At 36.7% G+C, this 14,550-nt stretch overlaps 1 protein-coding gene across 7 annotated transcripts in view; it reads left to right on the top strand.

The window, feature by feature from the left end:
- The window catches only part of EML4 (EMAP like 4), a 149,285-nt gene that overhangs the window by 114,748 nt on the left and 19,987 nt on the right, over window positions 1-14,550 (top strand). For all 7 annotated transcript variants that reach the window (XM_032102869.1, XM_032102867.1, XM_032102873.1 and 4 more), the window contains 7 exons: window positions 3,198-3,347; window positions 4,801-4,870; window positions 6,167-6,277; window positions 8,715-8,810; window positions 11,015-11,149; window positions 11,374-11,509; window positions 13,315-13,466. In XM_032102869.1, the coding sequence (XP_031958760.1) occupies window positions 3,198-3,347; window positions 4,801-4,870; window positions 6,167-6,277; window positions 8,715-8,810; window positions 11,015-11,149; window positions 11,374-11,509; window positions 13,315-13,466 (850 nt within the window). The remainder of the gene's footprint in view (window positions 1-3,197; window positions 3,348-4,800; window positions 4,871-6,166; window positions 6,278-8,714; window positions 8,811-11,014; window positions 11,150-11,373; window positions 11,510-13,314; window positions 13,467-14,550) is intronic.

The raw sequence follows: 14,550 nt of genomic DNA, 5'->3' as shown, positions 1-14,550 counted from the left end.
GTTCCATTTATAGATTTTATTTTGAATTCAATTCTGCCTTCTTGATGATTTTTTATAATTGGGTTTTCCTTTGTTATTCCTCTTTTGGAAAATGGTGGTCAGCTACGAGCAACTTCAAGGAAACAGCAGACAGATTATTTGGCTGGTTTTTTTTGTTCGTTGGTTGGTTGGTTGGTTTGGGGGGGGTGTCTCCTTTTTAGATGTTTCCTGTAGATTTATTCAGCTACTGATACCCTGTACTGTAGATTCAACTCGGGAAACTTAGCTTTTGTCTGCCTTGCAGATTACTGTCATTTGAAGAAATGTCTAAGCTGCTTGGCAAGATAAAGCAGCTCATGGGGATGTCTGAGCTCTCGACTGTGTCTGGTTCCTGAGTGATGTCATCTAAATTAAATAATTTAGTTTGAATATCCCTACTTTGTAGTGCAATCTTTGCTACTGCACTTCAGAACTGGTTAAAGCATATCTGACATTCCTAGTAACAGCGAAATTGGCTTATTTAGTAGTTTCAGAGGTCACAGTCAGTGCAGCTTTTGACAGTGACTATAGATTCTTTCACCCAGTGTATAGTAGCTCAGCTTCAGGAGGGTATTTCAGACTCTGTTTTATGAGATTATTTTTAGCAATAGTGCTCTTCTTTCTAAGAATAATTGAAGACAGTGGTAAATATACTGCTGAATTCTGGTGTATGGTGGATCACTTTTCATGAGGGCAGTAGCTATTTTCAGCCAGTTCAAACAAACAAACAAACAAAAAACCCCCAAAACTTAAAGTTTTTAAACATATCAACTGTTGTGATAATACAGTCCTTGTAACTGGTGAGAAATAATCACAATATCAAGGCAACTATCTCTCAATTTCCCTGATTTAATCATCAGTTTCAGTGAAAGATTAACGTTGAAATTCAGTGGAAATCAAGCATCAAAGTTGTGTCACCCCTTTTTATGTAGGGACACAGTCAATTATTGCATTAATTTTATTTCATTAATTGTATTGCATTATATCTGCTGCTTTGTTCTGGGTGTGTGGAGAAGGAAAGAACTGCTGTGGAGCAACAGCCCCTCTTTTTTTCCACTCAAGATAGTCTGGGATAGAGAATGAAGAAAGCAAAAAAATTTGTCACACAAAACAGGCGGTTCCTTTACATGTTTGTAAAAATGTGCTTCTAGAAAATGCAGCCATTCTTTGGTACTTTATTTTGTAGGAGGGGTAAAGGAAAGGAAGGTATTGAGAAAATGTAATTTTTTTTCTTTTTTTCTTGCAGCTTCATGAATGTCAGAGCTCAGTGGTGGGTGCCAAAGTATTTAGCTCTAGCTTGGCTAAGCATGGAAGACTTCTGCTGTGGAAAGACATGTTTGTCTAAATCATTAATACTTTTCTAGGATGAATGTTCAAAGATGTCAATCTTACTAAATCCTTATCAATACATTCCCTATTGTATACAGGAGATGAGTGAAATCTGCCTCTCTCCTCTGAGAAGGTATTTAAAATAGCATTCTTAATGCTTCAGGATAGAAAAAATATTTTCATTGGATTTTAGCCCATTGCTTTTGAAAGTTCAGTTGTTTGGTTTGTTGTTTGGTTTTTTTTATAAAAGGCCATTCTGGGGTTTTAGTTCCATTAGTGTTTAAAAGACGAAGAAAGAGGAAAATGTAGTGGGGAAGTAAATAGTAATGGAGGAGAAACAGAGGCATCCTTTTTTCCTGCCCTCAGCATTGTGTTGTATCAGCATTTCTCTCGATATCATTTGCTCAGCAAGCCAGTGAATAATCTCTGCTTCAGGGGAGCCATTGTGTTCTTCTGTACTAAACGGAAGACAACAAGATATAAATCTGTTTTGTTTTCCACACTCCAAAGGGGTAATTGACAACTGAATGCAGTGTCCCTCTTTGAACTATTGTTTAGTTATAGCTTGTGTTTAATTTTACAAGTGTTCCTCTGGTATGGCAGCCCTGTGGTCTGGTGGGACTGCAAAAGAGGAAGGCTAGTGTAGAAGGGCATTTTTGGGGGTGCGGTGCTCTTTTTGATAGAACAGTAGCCCTTTCCCATGAAGAATGGAGGTCAGGCTATCACATTAGGAGATACCAGTTTAGATACTCCCAAACTTGAGCTACTTCACCTGCCTTCATTTATGAGAAAGGGCCAGCTTCATCCATCCAGCTTTTTCCATGTGGGCCTTTGACTTCCTTTTATTTACCTGATTAGCCAGGACCTGAACCTGGAATCCTTTAGCTAAAGTTACTTAATATATTTCCTGTATTTTTCTTGCTGTTGCAGGTGTATTAGTTGGCAGTGAAGTGGAAAGCTCTCTGAAATGCAGGACATAACAGGAAAATAATATTTTTGGGGCTACAGAGTTAGATGTTAAAGTCTGAGTTGCAATGTTAATCGTACCTGGTGACGCAGGGAACTGAAATACAGGCAGGCAGCCACATTCACAGTCTAGAGGAAGAAAAAACTGCACCTGTTCCGAAGAAAAAACTGCACCTGTTCCAAAGAAATAACAAGTTGTAATAACGTTTGATCAGTGCCAACCAAGGCTCGTTCACAGTGTGTAAAACTTCTGAATGTCATTAGGAGCTGTGCATATTCCTACAGAAAAAATTCCTTTTATGTATTTTTGGGTAGATTTGGATAGAATATTTTTCACTGTGTAAATTCCTTTTCAGTTTGGTTTGTTTAAAAAAGACTTTTAAAACAGTCTAAAGAAATCTTTCCTGAACTTGGCAGCTGCTGTGCAGAAGCTTGCCTCTTTCTGTAGGGCATTAGGAATTGTTTTAAAAGGCCAAATGAAAGCAATACTCTGCTGCCCAGTCTGCTGATACACAGCTTTGTTGCTGTAAAAAATGTTAAATTAGAATAGCGAGTCCTGCTGTTACCTAATGAAATTTCACATGGAAATTTTTACAAAACTGCAATACTGCATTTGCTTTACTTCTACCACATCTTATTTTTAGCATCAGTGATCACCATTTTTTAAGGGATTTGGTTTCCTAAAGTCCAGTTGTATGGGGTTTGTTTTGTTTTCTTTTTAAACTAGTGAAATTGTGCTGTAGTTCCAGAGGCAAAAACTTAAAGCATGTTTGCTGACATGAGAGCTCCCGAGGAATCGTTTAATGAAAAAAAAAAAGCCGGTTGGTTTTTTTTCTGGTATTCAGTGATTATGAAAACCTTGACTAAAAAAAAAAAACCTATAGATATGGGTATCGTGGAAGAGACTGTCGAGCCAATGTTTACCTCCTTCCTACCGGAGAAATAGTGTATTTCATAGCCTCAGTGGTGGTACTGTTTAACTACGAGGAGCGAACCCAGCGGCACTACTTGGGTCACACAGACTGCGTTAAATGGTTAGTATACAACATTTGCCTGTAAGTGTATGGGTAATAATGCAGAAATATTTCTTTTCCTCTCCTACTATATGTACAAACTAATTAATGTCGTCATAGTTGTAGTTATTTCCTGTTTAGTCAGTCCCAGTAGATTTCACTGTAGTAAACACAGCACAAAAAAATGGTGTTAGAGCAGTCCATGCTAGCTTAGGATTTCTGGTTTAAATGTAAAACAAGGGGATATGTATACAATCTAAGAGTGGCACGTTGAAGAAAGGCTCTTTGCATAAATAATTCCAAATAGTTACCCCAGAAATAAAAAATTGTTGTTAGCCTTACTCTTAACTTCGTTGCTTACAGGCAGCATGGCAAAAATGCAATCTTAAAGGAGAACTACGAAACTGGAAAACTGAGCATTTTCTCACTTTTAAAAAGATGCCCTGTCCACATACAGAGTGAGTCAGGGAAATCAGAAAGATGTCTGCAAAAAAACCCAAAACCTAGAGAAGCAGGAAAATTGAAGTCAATGTCGTTGTGGGTGCAAAGGCAATTACAGAATTTGCTATGTTAGTCTGAAGAGTAGGACAAAATATAATGATGATCATAAACTCTCTACTGTGCTGTACCTGACTGGAGAAAATTTGTCATCTAAAGCTCTTTTCTCCTGTCTGTATAATTGCTTCCTGAGGGAGGAATGCTGCCAGTTTTGCATTCTTCACTTTCATTCAGAAAATTGAACTGAGCTGTAAATTTTTTGGTGTCTGTCATTATGACCTCTTCAGGTTTGCCCTTGACCCCCTTTATTCTTTCAATGGCTTTCTTCGCCTTTGTAATTTCACAGAGAAAGTAAGTAAGAATATAGATCAAAAAATCCCAAGGACTGAGAGGGTGTATTCTCTGAAGTCTGTTTTTTCACATCAGCTTCAAAGCAAAATGTGATAAGCAAGGGCAGATTTTTACTTCCACTGGTAGTGCATCACACTTCATTAGTACAATTACATCAGTAACTCATTTCAAGTGGCAGTAATCCCTGGCTCCTGGGTGCACAGGCGAGCCCTCACCCAACTTTTCTGCCTTTTTTTCCCCAGGTTCATGACATCTCTAGGTTTAGGCATAAAACAGACTATAGTGTTCATAAATATGGCACATAACTATGTGTAGGAGGCTCATTACGAGACAATGTGGATTTTGTTACAGTGGACTCCCAGTGTAGTGCAAACCTTAAGATGTGTCAGAGCACATGTGGAGGTGGCTCTTTGGCACTCTTGGTTGTGTGTCAGCAAACAGTCAATACAGTGTGGAATGAAATACCTGATGAGAAACATTCAAGCTGTCTCCTTAGAAGTGGGATTTAGGATCATAAGTGTCTTCATGGGCTTTTGTTGAGAAACAAATAAAAAAATTTACGAAACACCTCTCCGTTTTGAAGACCTATGACAGCAAAAGCAAGTCATATTTCTGTCTGTCTTAGTCTTGCAGTTCATCCAGACAAAATTAGAATTGCAACAGGACAGTTAGCTGGAGTGGATAAAGATGGAAGGGTAAGTAATAGAGCTGTTGAGCAGTAGTATCTTGTTTTGAAAATCAGGAAAAAGTGGTTTGGGGTTTTTTAATCATCACCTTCTGTCTGCAGTTTATATTATGCACTGCATTTACTGAGATATTTTGAGTTTCTCAGGTAACAGCCTGTATCTCTAGCAAAAGACAGTAACGATGAAACACTCAACCCTAGATTAAAAAGAGCAGAAGCTCATAAAGTCCTTTATCTGCAAGCAAACATGAAGCTTGTAATTGATTTATAAGGCCATGTCATTTCTGTCATATTACTTTCAATATGTCTTCTCCCAAGGGAGAGCAAATCCCCAGTTCTGTGGGTCAGTATAGTCTTAAGGTTTCATGGAAGAGGAAACCAATTTTGAGAATCCATGGAAGGTGTTCCAAGCTTTCCTATAAACTTGCTCATTTGAGAGTAAGTGTGTTTTAATGCTCCTCTCTGGCTCTTGGCATAATCCTGTCAGGATTTGAAAAATTGGATTATTTTCATGAAGTTATAAACAGAGGGGGGAAAAAAAGACAGATGCTATAAAATGTAGAAACATGTTAAATATAACTCTTTTTCAGATGTTCAGCTTAATTTTTTTGTATTTTGTAAGACATTTATGTGGGGGGTTTTGTATACGTGATTTCCACTGAGCATTTTCTGACTCTTGTTAGAGCTGGTTGGTTTGTTTTTCCACCAGTGCAAAGATTTATTGTCAATGGTGAATATATCTTCAATGATGAATGCTGTCCTTAAGCCAAGTTAATTCCCACTTTATTTGTGATTGTTTCTAAGCTAGTTTGGGATAGTAATTGTATGAAATATAACCATGGACATTTTCTTTGAGTGGTTGGTGATGGTTAAGAGGCTCAGTGCACCAGGGTTTGTTTCTTTTCTTTTTTTCTTAATTTTTATATAGTGAGCCCAGGTTTGATCATTATTTTCAGTTGTTGCATAATATCACTAGTCTGGGGTCTGAAATGCAAGATGACTCTTCCATCATTTGTCAATTACTTCAATTGGTCAAAGTATTTTCACAACTACCAAATGCCACTTTCCTGCCTCAACGGCACCGCTGCCGCATTGGTAGCCCAGACATAAGGAACAACATTGCCTTGCTCTCCCCTTTTGACTTTGAGGACAGTACCCAGCAGCATCACAGCATCACCAGCACAGGTCATCCTGCATTTTGCTCTGCAGTTTGTGATTCAGGCAGCATCTGCTTAACAAAGCGCAGCGCCGGCTCGCGGTGCTTTCCCTGCTGGTGACCTGTTTGTCCTGTTGCTTTTCCACGCAGCCCCTGCAGCCCCATGTTAGAGTGTGGGACTCGGTGAGCCTGGCGACGCTGCAGGTTATCGGCCTCGGCACCTTTGAGCGTGGAGTGGGCTGCTTGGATTTTTCCAAAGCGGTAAGATGGGCGCAGTGCCTTGGTGTGTAAAATAAACTGTGGCCAGTCCTACGGAAATGGGAAGGAAATCCCTGGAGGTTTTGCATGTGGCTGTCTAGCTGGTGATCTCTTTTGGTATTAAAAGTGTGTTGGTAAAGTTTCTGTATACTTTATAAAACCGGCTGACAGCAAACTAGCTGGAAAAACAGGAAATGGCACATGTAGAATTGCGGTAACAAACTAGCACGGTAAATAGATAGCAGGCAAGAAAAACCTTAACTAGAAATTGAACTCCATGCTGGGTTTGGTGGTTTGGTTTTGTTTGTGAGGAGCTTGGTTCTTTTTATTTTGATGTTAAAAACAAATTTGTTTGTGAGGTTTGTGAAGACAAACTTCAGTGAGTTCTCATTGGAGGGTTAACTTCTTTGCTTTCACAGCTGGAGTAGGTTTTTATCCACCAACAGGAAATTAAAAAAAAAAAAAACAAACCTCACATTATCTTGTACTATTTTTTTCCCGAGGAATAGCTTGCTCACTTTTTGCCTCTACTTTTACAAAGAAAAAGAAATAGAGATCGTGGTTACTGGGCCCGTAGAATTTATCAGAAAAATTGGTAGCAGATGGAGATGCACTACTTGGCATTCGGAAAGTTCTCATTCCAAATTTGGAAATGAATTGGGATTTTTTTGTAAAATATGGGCATATTTTAATCTTTAAGCTGCCACTGTATTTTTGCCAAAAGACTGAGACATATCAGACCTCCTGAAAACCCAGGCTGGATTCTTGCATTCCGTCAAGAAGAATTAATACATGTAAAAAGTAAAAAACGCAGAAAAACAATGTCTGCAGTATTTTGCTAATAGAGGAAGAGATTTACAGGATATCTGAGGTGGGAAGGGATGTCTGGAGAGCACCTCATCCACAGTCCTGCTTACAGCAGGTTCTGTCAGAGCCGGCTGGTCAGGCTGTGGTCCAGCTGGCTTCTGGGAATCTCCAAGAATGGAAACTCAACAATGTCTCTGGTGACCTGTTGAAAAGAAATTCTTGCACTCTCTTGCTGCAGTTTCACTTACCATTGAAAGAAAGAAAGCAATTGAAAGAAATTTCATAGCATTGAAATGTTGCTATGTTAGATATAGTACGTTTTGTGTTTCAGTAAATAATGTGAAAGGAATAGTGGTATTCCTGTCACTGACAAACCAATGAAATTTACATACTTGAGTACAGATCTTTTTAAGAATGCATTCCATCATTTTAAAAACAAAACCAAAAAACCCGGGGAATTTTTGAGGACTAGATTTTAGTTTTTATTGGTTCTGTTTTGCAGCTGAAACCGAATTTGATACCTTATTACAGTCTCACATGATTGCTCACTAGACTGACACAGTTTGTGTGCAGTATCTAGAACAGTGTTTTTACCACAGGATTTATTAACCCTCACAAGAGCTGCGTGTATCACCAATGCTGTCTTCAGGGTTTCTTCTCAGAATAATTCACATGTATATTTGCATATTACTGCTCAGAGTAGTGCTTGGGAATAATAACTTTAGCCAACTCTATTTTCATAATTTGTTAGAGAATGAAGGGCAAGAATCAACTTTAAGATAATTAAAGGCTCCTCCAAATCTTTCTACAAATGTCCTTGAGACAACTGGTTTGTGCAAATACGTGTTGTTGGGAATAAGTATGTTTTTGTTTTAACATTTTTTTCTCTGTTCCTTTAATTACATGTAGCCATATATTTACCATTTTGTTGTAAAATTGTTCAAAATAAATGCTTTCAGTTATTTAATACTGTAGGTGCTGCTCTGCCTGCTTTGTAAGCATTGTTTTATTCAGAAAGTGTTACCTTTGCTGCAGTTTTACCAACTGCATGATGATACTGCTGGTACTTTATGATCCATAAGGAAAAAATGAGACATGCTTACAGAATTTGATAATGTAGTTGTGTGTATGTGATGGTGGCATTTAGGAAAAAAACACAAGTGGAGCTGTGTGTGTGTGTCCTCTGAGACCTGAGGAAAACAAAATATTTATAAAATAGAAAAAGAAATCTTTTTCCTGCTAGCATGAAATTGAAAACAAGAACATAAAAGAAAAAAAAAACCAAACCACTAAACACTTAAAAACAAACAACAAACAAAAAACCCAGCAATAAAAACAAACAATACCAGACTAAAGACTTGGTAAGATAGTTTTAAAGCTTCTCTAAAATGTTATTTGAAGCATGATCATTTTTTATGAGATTATACAAAAATCTATGTCTGTCTTTAAGAAAGAAAAAAAGGAAAATTCCATATATATAGAGATTGTAATTACTTTAAAAAGACTTCGTTAATTTATATTTGTACCTTTGGGGATTTTTTTTTTTAAATACCTCTGCCCTGCCCTGTTTCTAAAATGGTTATGATAGTACTTTGTCAGTACTTTTTTTTTTTTTTTTTTCTTTTTCCTTTAGGATTCTGGTACTCATTTGTGTGTAATTGATGACTCTAACGAGCATATGCTTACTGTGTGGGATTGGCAGAGGAAATCAAAAATAGCAGAGATAAAGGTAATTTTTGCACATGAATATTCTGAAATACAAGTGGTTTTTATTCCCATAAATATAAGTTTGTGAGACACACTTTTGATCTTACTTGGAAACTGCAACTGTATAATACTGCTGGCTTGTTTAAGGGTTCCACAGAAATGTATTCTTCACTTCTTTTCCAGAAGGGTTTTGCATATTGAAGGGTTTGTAAAGACATTTTACTCATCCTTAAGATCCAATGCAAATAAAGCAATTGTCTAATGTTTTCTTTATTTAAAAAAAATAAATCCTGGAAACATTAAGAAACTAAACTGATGATTAAGTCAGTCGGAGTTTAAAGAAATAAAATACTTTTAGGCATTCCTTATTTCGAATTTGTCTGAATCAAATTCTGATTATCGATTATCAGTATGTACTTTTGTAAATTGCAGTCTTGTCTGCCTTTCTGTTTCTTTTTGAACCTTTCCTAATTTCAGACCAATGAGATGTGTTCAGAGGTGTTGCACTCAGTGCTTGTGTAAAGCTGATTTCACTGGGAACACCCAATCCTTCGTGTTATCCGATATCAAGCAAGCAAATATTACATGCATGTGGAACTGAGTATTTGTATATTTTTATAAAGCATGCTCTACAAGCATATATATGTCTATATCATTTCAAACTTGCCATTTCAGATAACAAAATCAGGTTGGTTTGACCCGTTTTCTTTAGATTATGTTGACCAATACTAACTTTATTCTATAAGTTGTAATTTAATTCTATGACAGTATTTTCATTTCCTTTTTGATATTTTATGTGAAACTATTTGGTGCACGCCTTGTATTTCCCCTTCACTGACATTATGTTTTGACTGGTTTTGCTCTCAGGGGAGTTCCTTGGTGTTTCAGAATTGACTAAAAACTATTTGGCAGGGACAGCTCGCCCTTCAGTACTTACTCACATCTGGGACTTGGTCTCACAGTATCTCAAGCACCTTCCATGGAAGATGGTGTGAGCAGAGTTGCATCCCTTGAGCTGAAGTGCAAAACAGAAGGCTTTTCTCAGCTGAACTCCATTAATGTTTTCAGTCCTTAAGTTCCAAATGATTTTTTTTGACATAGCAGATTTGCTCATGTGAAAACTGTGTGAGAAACATAATTCAATAAATATGGCCATGAAAAAAAAAAAAAGGAAACTTAAGAATATTTTTTCCTAACGTAAGCCAAAAGTGGTGAAGTAGGAAAAGTTTCTCCCAAAGATGTGATTTAACAGCACTCTTCTGTATAGTGCTTTAAAGCATGGGCTTAAATCACAGTGCTGGGGTTGGAAGGCAGTTGTGGAGATCATCTATCCAACCCCTGAGCCAAAGCAGGTTCACCTAGAACAGGTTGCACAGGATTGTGCCCAGGCAGGTTTTCAGTATCTCCAGAGAAGGAGACTCCACAACCCCTCTGGGCAGCCTGTTTTGAAATCCCCTAGAAATAAATGCATTTACTTTCTTGTTTTGTGGTCATTGCCTGCAGGAGATCTGTCTTCAGGGACAGTTTGGTTCCATATGCATTAGAAGTTAAGTAAATGACCAGTCAGTTTGTTATGTTTGTAAAATCTATTGGTAAAGGATGGAATACTTTAAGGTGTTGGTAATTCAGTAACAGTATATGCAGCCAGTAAAAATCCAAAGGTGGAACCCTATGTTTCAAAGTTTTGAGTTATGCAGGCTTCTCTTTTTTTTTCCTCTTTGTGAGGAGGAAAGGAAAACAAAGAACTCAAAGGAATTTTTATAGAATTTCAGAAAGAGAATGATGGATGTAATCCTACAATATTATCATTGTCTTACTTGTCTCTGTCATAGCTTTGTTATCCAGAATAGCAAACCAGTCTTTGTAAAAACTAAGCAGGGTTTTCAGTCCAAAAAAGTGTCTTTTATACATTATTCATTTTCCTTGGCAGAAGTCTTAGCTATTCGAGAGCAGAAGCTTTTGTGATTTAAAAGGGAATGTAAAACCCTAACTTGTGTACTGAAGTTTAATGAAGATCTCTTATGAATTTGAAAAATCAGTATATATATAAAATTATATGTACAGTCATTCAGATAGCTGACTTAGCACAGAACACTTAGGAATACTTCCAAGCATACAATGAGCTATCTAGTTTCTCATATCTCTGTTCTAAAACGTGGGGGTTTGCATGTATTTCTAGTAGTTAATGTCCTCTCTGAATAAATATTATTTCTGTTATTATTTCAGACTACAAACGAAGTTGTTCTTGCTGTAGAATTCCATCCCACTGATGCAAATACCATAATAACATGTGGCAAATCTCATATATTTTTCTGGACCTGGAGCGGCAATTCATTATCAAGGAAGCAAGGGATATTTGGGGTAATAATGTCTTGATACCAGGACAGTTTTAAATCAATGGAAATCACGTTTTCTATACATTTGCTTCATTGTTACCATGTACTGTCTGATCAGAGAGGTAAACATACAAAAAAAAGGGCTAAATTCTGCTTGTGTGTATGCAGGGTGTAAGAATGTGGATGCAGTGTTCTAATTACGTAACAAGTACAAGCAATTATTCCTTTCTCTTGCTTATTTTGTTTCAGAAATACGAGAAACCCAAATTTGTTCAGTGCTTGGCTTTCTTGGGAAATGGTGATGTGCTCACTGGAGACTCAGGTGGGATAATACTTATATGGGGCAAAACTACTGTAGAAGCTACTCCAGGAAAAGGAGCTAAAGGTAGGATATGTTTGGAGTTAATGACAGATTTTACATAGTCTGTAGAAGACGAACATAAAGGATGGCGTTAGGGAAGGAATAGAGAAACAGGTCTGACTCAGAGCATGCACTTCCTATCAGTAACAGGTGGTACTTAAGTCCTGCAAGTCCTATGAGTTTGCTGACTTAAGAGCAGTCTGGAGTTTCTTAATAATTAATGAGACTGTGCATGAAATAAATGAAAGCTTTATCTAAATGCTTTGCATTTTTAAAAAATGTGGTTAATCAGCTTTCCCTTGATCTGGTGATTTGAAAAAGGCTGTAGGATCAGTTTGGGGATTCTGCAGGATGCCTTTGCCTCTTAAGGCTTACATTGCACCATGCTTAGTCTCAGAGGAATACCATTAAGTGGTGAAGCTGACATTAGTAGGACCTGTATATGAAACACAATTACAGTGCTTAGTTGTATCAGTTGAATAACATGAATAACAGTTTCTGGTTTAGCAGACGCTCAAATCTTGATATACTTTAAAAAAAAAAAATTGAAATTTGAAATTAAAATAACTCTTTAGAGCAAAGCTTTTTTAAAAAAGAAAGGAAAATTATTTGTTACCCAACATATGCAGACCTGGCACAGTTGAGCCCTAAGGTAACTCATAAATTCAATGATAATTCATTTTACTTGGCAGCTATTTCAAACGCTCTGGTTTAAATTGGTATGCCAGGAAAACATTCATGTAAAAAGTACATTTTTAACAGTAAGTCTGATTTTGTAGGTAAATCTTTTTTTCGTCTTTCAAGCTAACTGCAATGGAAAAGTAATTTAACAAATTATCTGATGTTTAATTTTTTTAATTTCTTGTGTAAAAATAACCTTTTTCCAGTATAATCCTAAACGTTATCAAATAGAATATTTATTTATGTTGGCTTAACTAAATGTGGGGTTTTTAGTTGATTTATCACATTAGACTGGTCACAGGATTTGATCTCACATCTCTCACAGTGTGAGAGCACGCTGATTTGAAGCGACTTGAGCCATAGGCAGAGTCAGCAAAGTTAAGCTCATATTTAGCTGGGTGGTGTTTTAGGCTTTTTCTGCGATTGCTGTTTGAAAATGTGCAGCACCAGAATCTTGTTTTGTTTGGGTTTTTTTAGTTACTTTCCAACAGCAGTTCGTGTGAAGACCCGATTAGGATGCAAAAGGCTTCTTTTGCTACCCTTGTTGTTTAATTTTTTCATCTCCTTCATTCTTCCAAGTATTTTCCTTTGGGTAGACTGCTGTCTTGATAGATGCCAAATGCTGGTTGTGCTATTTTTATGTGTGGCAACATCCAGCATTAGATATTAGGTTCATGCATCCTGGAAACCTTGCTATAAATAATTGTCTTTTTATTCCCGAAAGACTACAGACAACAAGTCTTTTAGTTTCTTTTAATAAAGTAGCATTGCTTCTTTTTTAATAATGACTTGCTAAATATTTTTGACTCTAAAAGACAGTTTCTCTTGCATCTGGAAAAACTGTGTTCCTTTGGAAAGCAGAGAAATGAAAGCATTTTCCCAATTGTTGGTTTTGCCTTCACATTTTGTAGGACAGTCAATCTCAAAAAGGTTTTTCTTCAGAAAGGCAGGCAGGCCCTTTGTTTTATCTTTTTATCTTGTAAGAAAACACTACCACCTTGTGTTTGCAATAATAAGAGCCTGACAGCCCAAATGTAAGTATTTATTAGATACTTATTTTGTTCTTCTGCCTAAAGGCAAAGCTTCTCATAAACCCTAGGTGAAAAAAATGAGTAGTGTTCTTTTTTATCTTCTGTTTGTGCATATAGGAGTATACCAGATAAGCAGACAAATCAAAGCTCATGATGGCAGTGTGTTCACACTCTGTCAAATGAGGAATGGAATGCTGCTAACTGGAGGTGGGAAAGACCGAAAGATCATCCTGTGGGATCATGATTTGAATCCTGAAAGGGAAATTGAGGTAAGAAAGCAAAAGTGACAAGGAAATTGCCTTGAACAAGGTATTGGCTAGCAAGACAGAGCCTTCCCTGCCCTTAGTAGTTAGGATGAAAGAATTCCTTCTGGTTTCTGTTTTTTAAGTAGGTCACAATGTTTTATTAGAAAAGTGTTTAAATTTTAGCCTATAAATAAGCCTATATGAGGCTTCAGTTCTCCTGTGCTTAAATCGAACAGAAATTTTAAGGGTTTTCCTTCTTCAAAACCCTTCCTTAGTTGTTTTTTGGGGTTTTTTTAATTCGTCCGGTTTGGGGGGATGTTTGAGGATATATGTCAGTATCCCCTGTGTTTTTTTAAAGTTTACATGTCTGGTGAAAGACAATATCACCAGCATTTGAGGCTTTTAGTAGAATATTTGACATAAGGTAAACAAGTGGTAGGATACATATTGGAATTCTGTAATTAATTATTAATAAGCTATGATGAGGAACTTCTTTTAAATTTATCCTAAACCAGGTGTTCAGTGAGTATGTCTGTTCTTTGTGATTTGACTATATGCTAGTGCTAGGTCAGTGGGGATGAACTGGAAAAGGTTGTGTAGTTTGGATTTTAAAAAACTTTTTTCTTTTCCCTTATCTTGAAATAATGTGTTCTCCTTAAACAGTTCCTTAAACACTGGTTTACTCCACTTACCTATTGTCCATTTATAGCAGCATTTTTTTCTTAACACTTATGTAAGTTCAGTCTAGAATTTGCTACTGACTTGAATCCAATGCTGACATTTAGAAAACATGGCTGAGAAAGTGAGCACTGACTATCATATACAATTCTTAGGCTTAAGGAACACACTCTGTTCATATCAGTGTCTCTGTTTCCCTTTTGTTAATAATGTTACTTTAAAGCTAATTTTTATGTTACCAGAACCCTGAGAGATTGATTTTTCTATCTTATGTGGCTAATATTAGTGTATTTTCTCAGATAAATCATTTAGAAAACAAACAATTGCACACTGTAAAATAAAGCAGTGTATTAGAAATCAAGCCTGCAATAAACAAAGTCATTAAAATTTAGAGTCATTGCTGACATAGGGCATATGAACATTTACTTCA

The sequence above is a fragment of the Corvus moneduloides genome, chromosome 3, assembly GCF_009650955.1.
Source record: "Corvus moneduloides isolate bCorMon1 chromosome 3, bCorMon1.pri, whole genome shotgun sequence".
NCBI classification, from domain to species: domain Eukaryota; kingdom Metazoa; phylum Chordata; class Aves; order Passeriformes; family Corvidae; genus Corvus; species Corvus moneduloides.
Note: the sequence above shows the minus strand (reverse complement) of the source record. Positions and strands in the feature narration are given on the sequence as shown.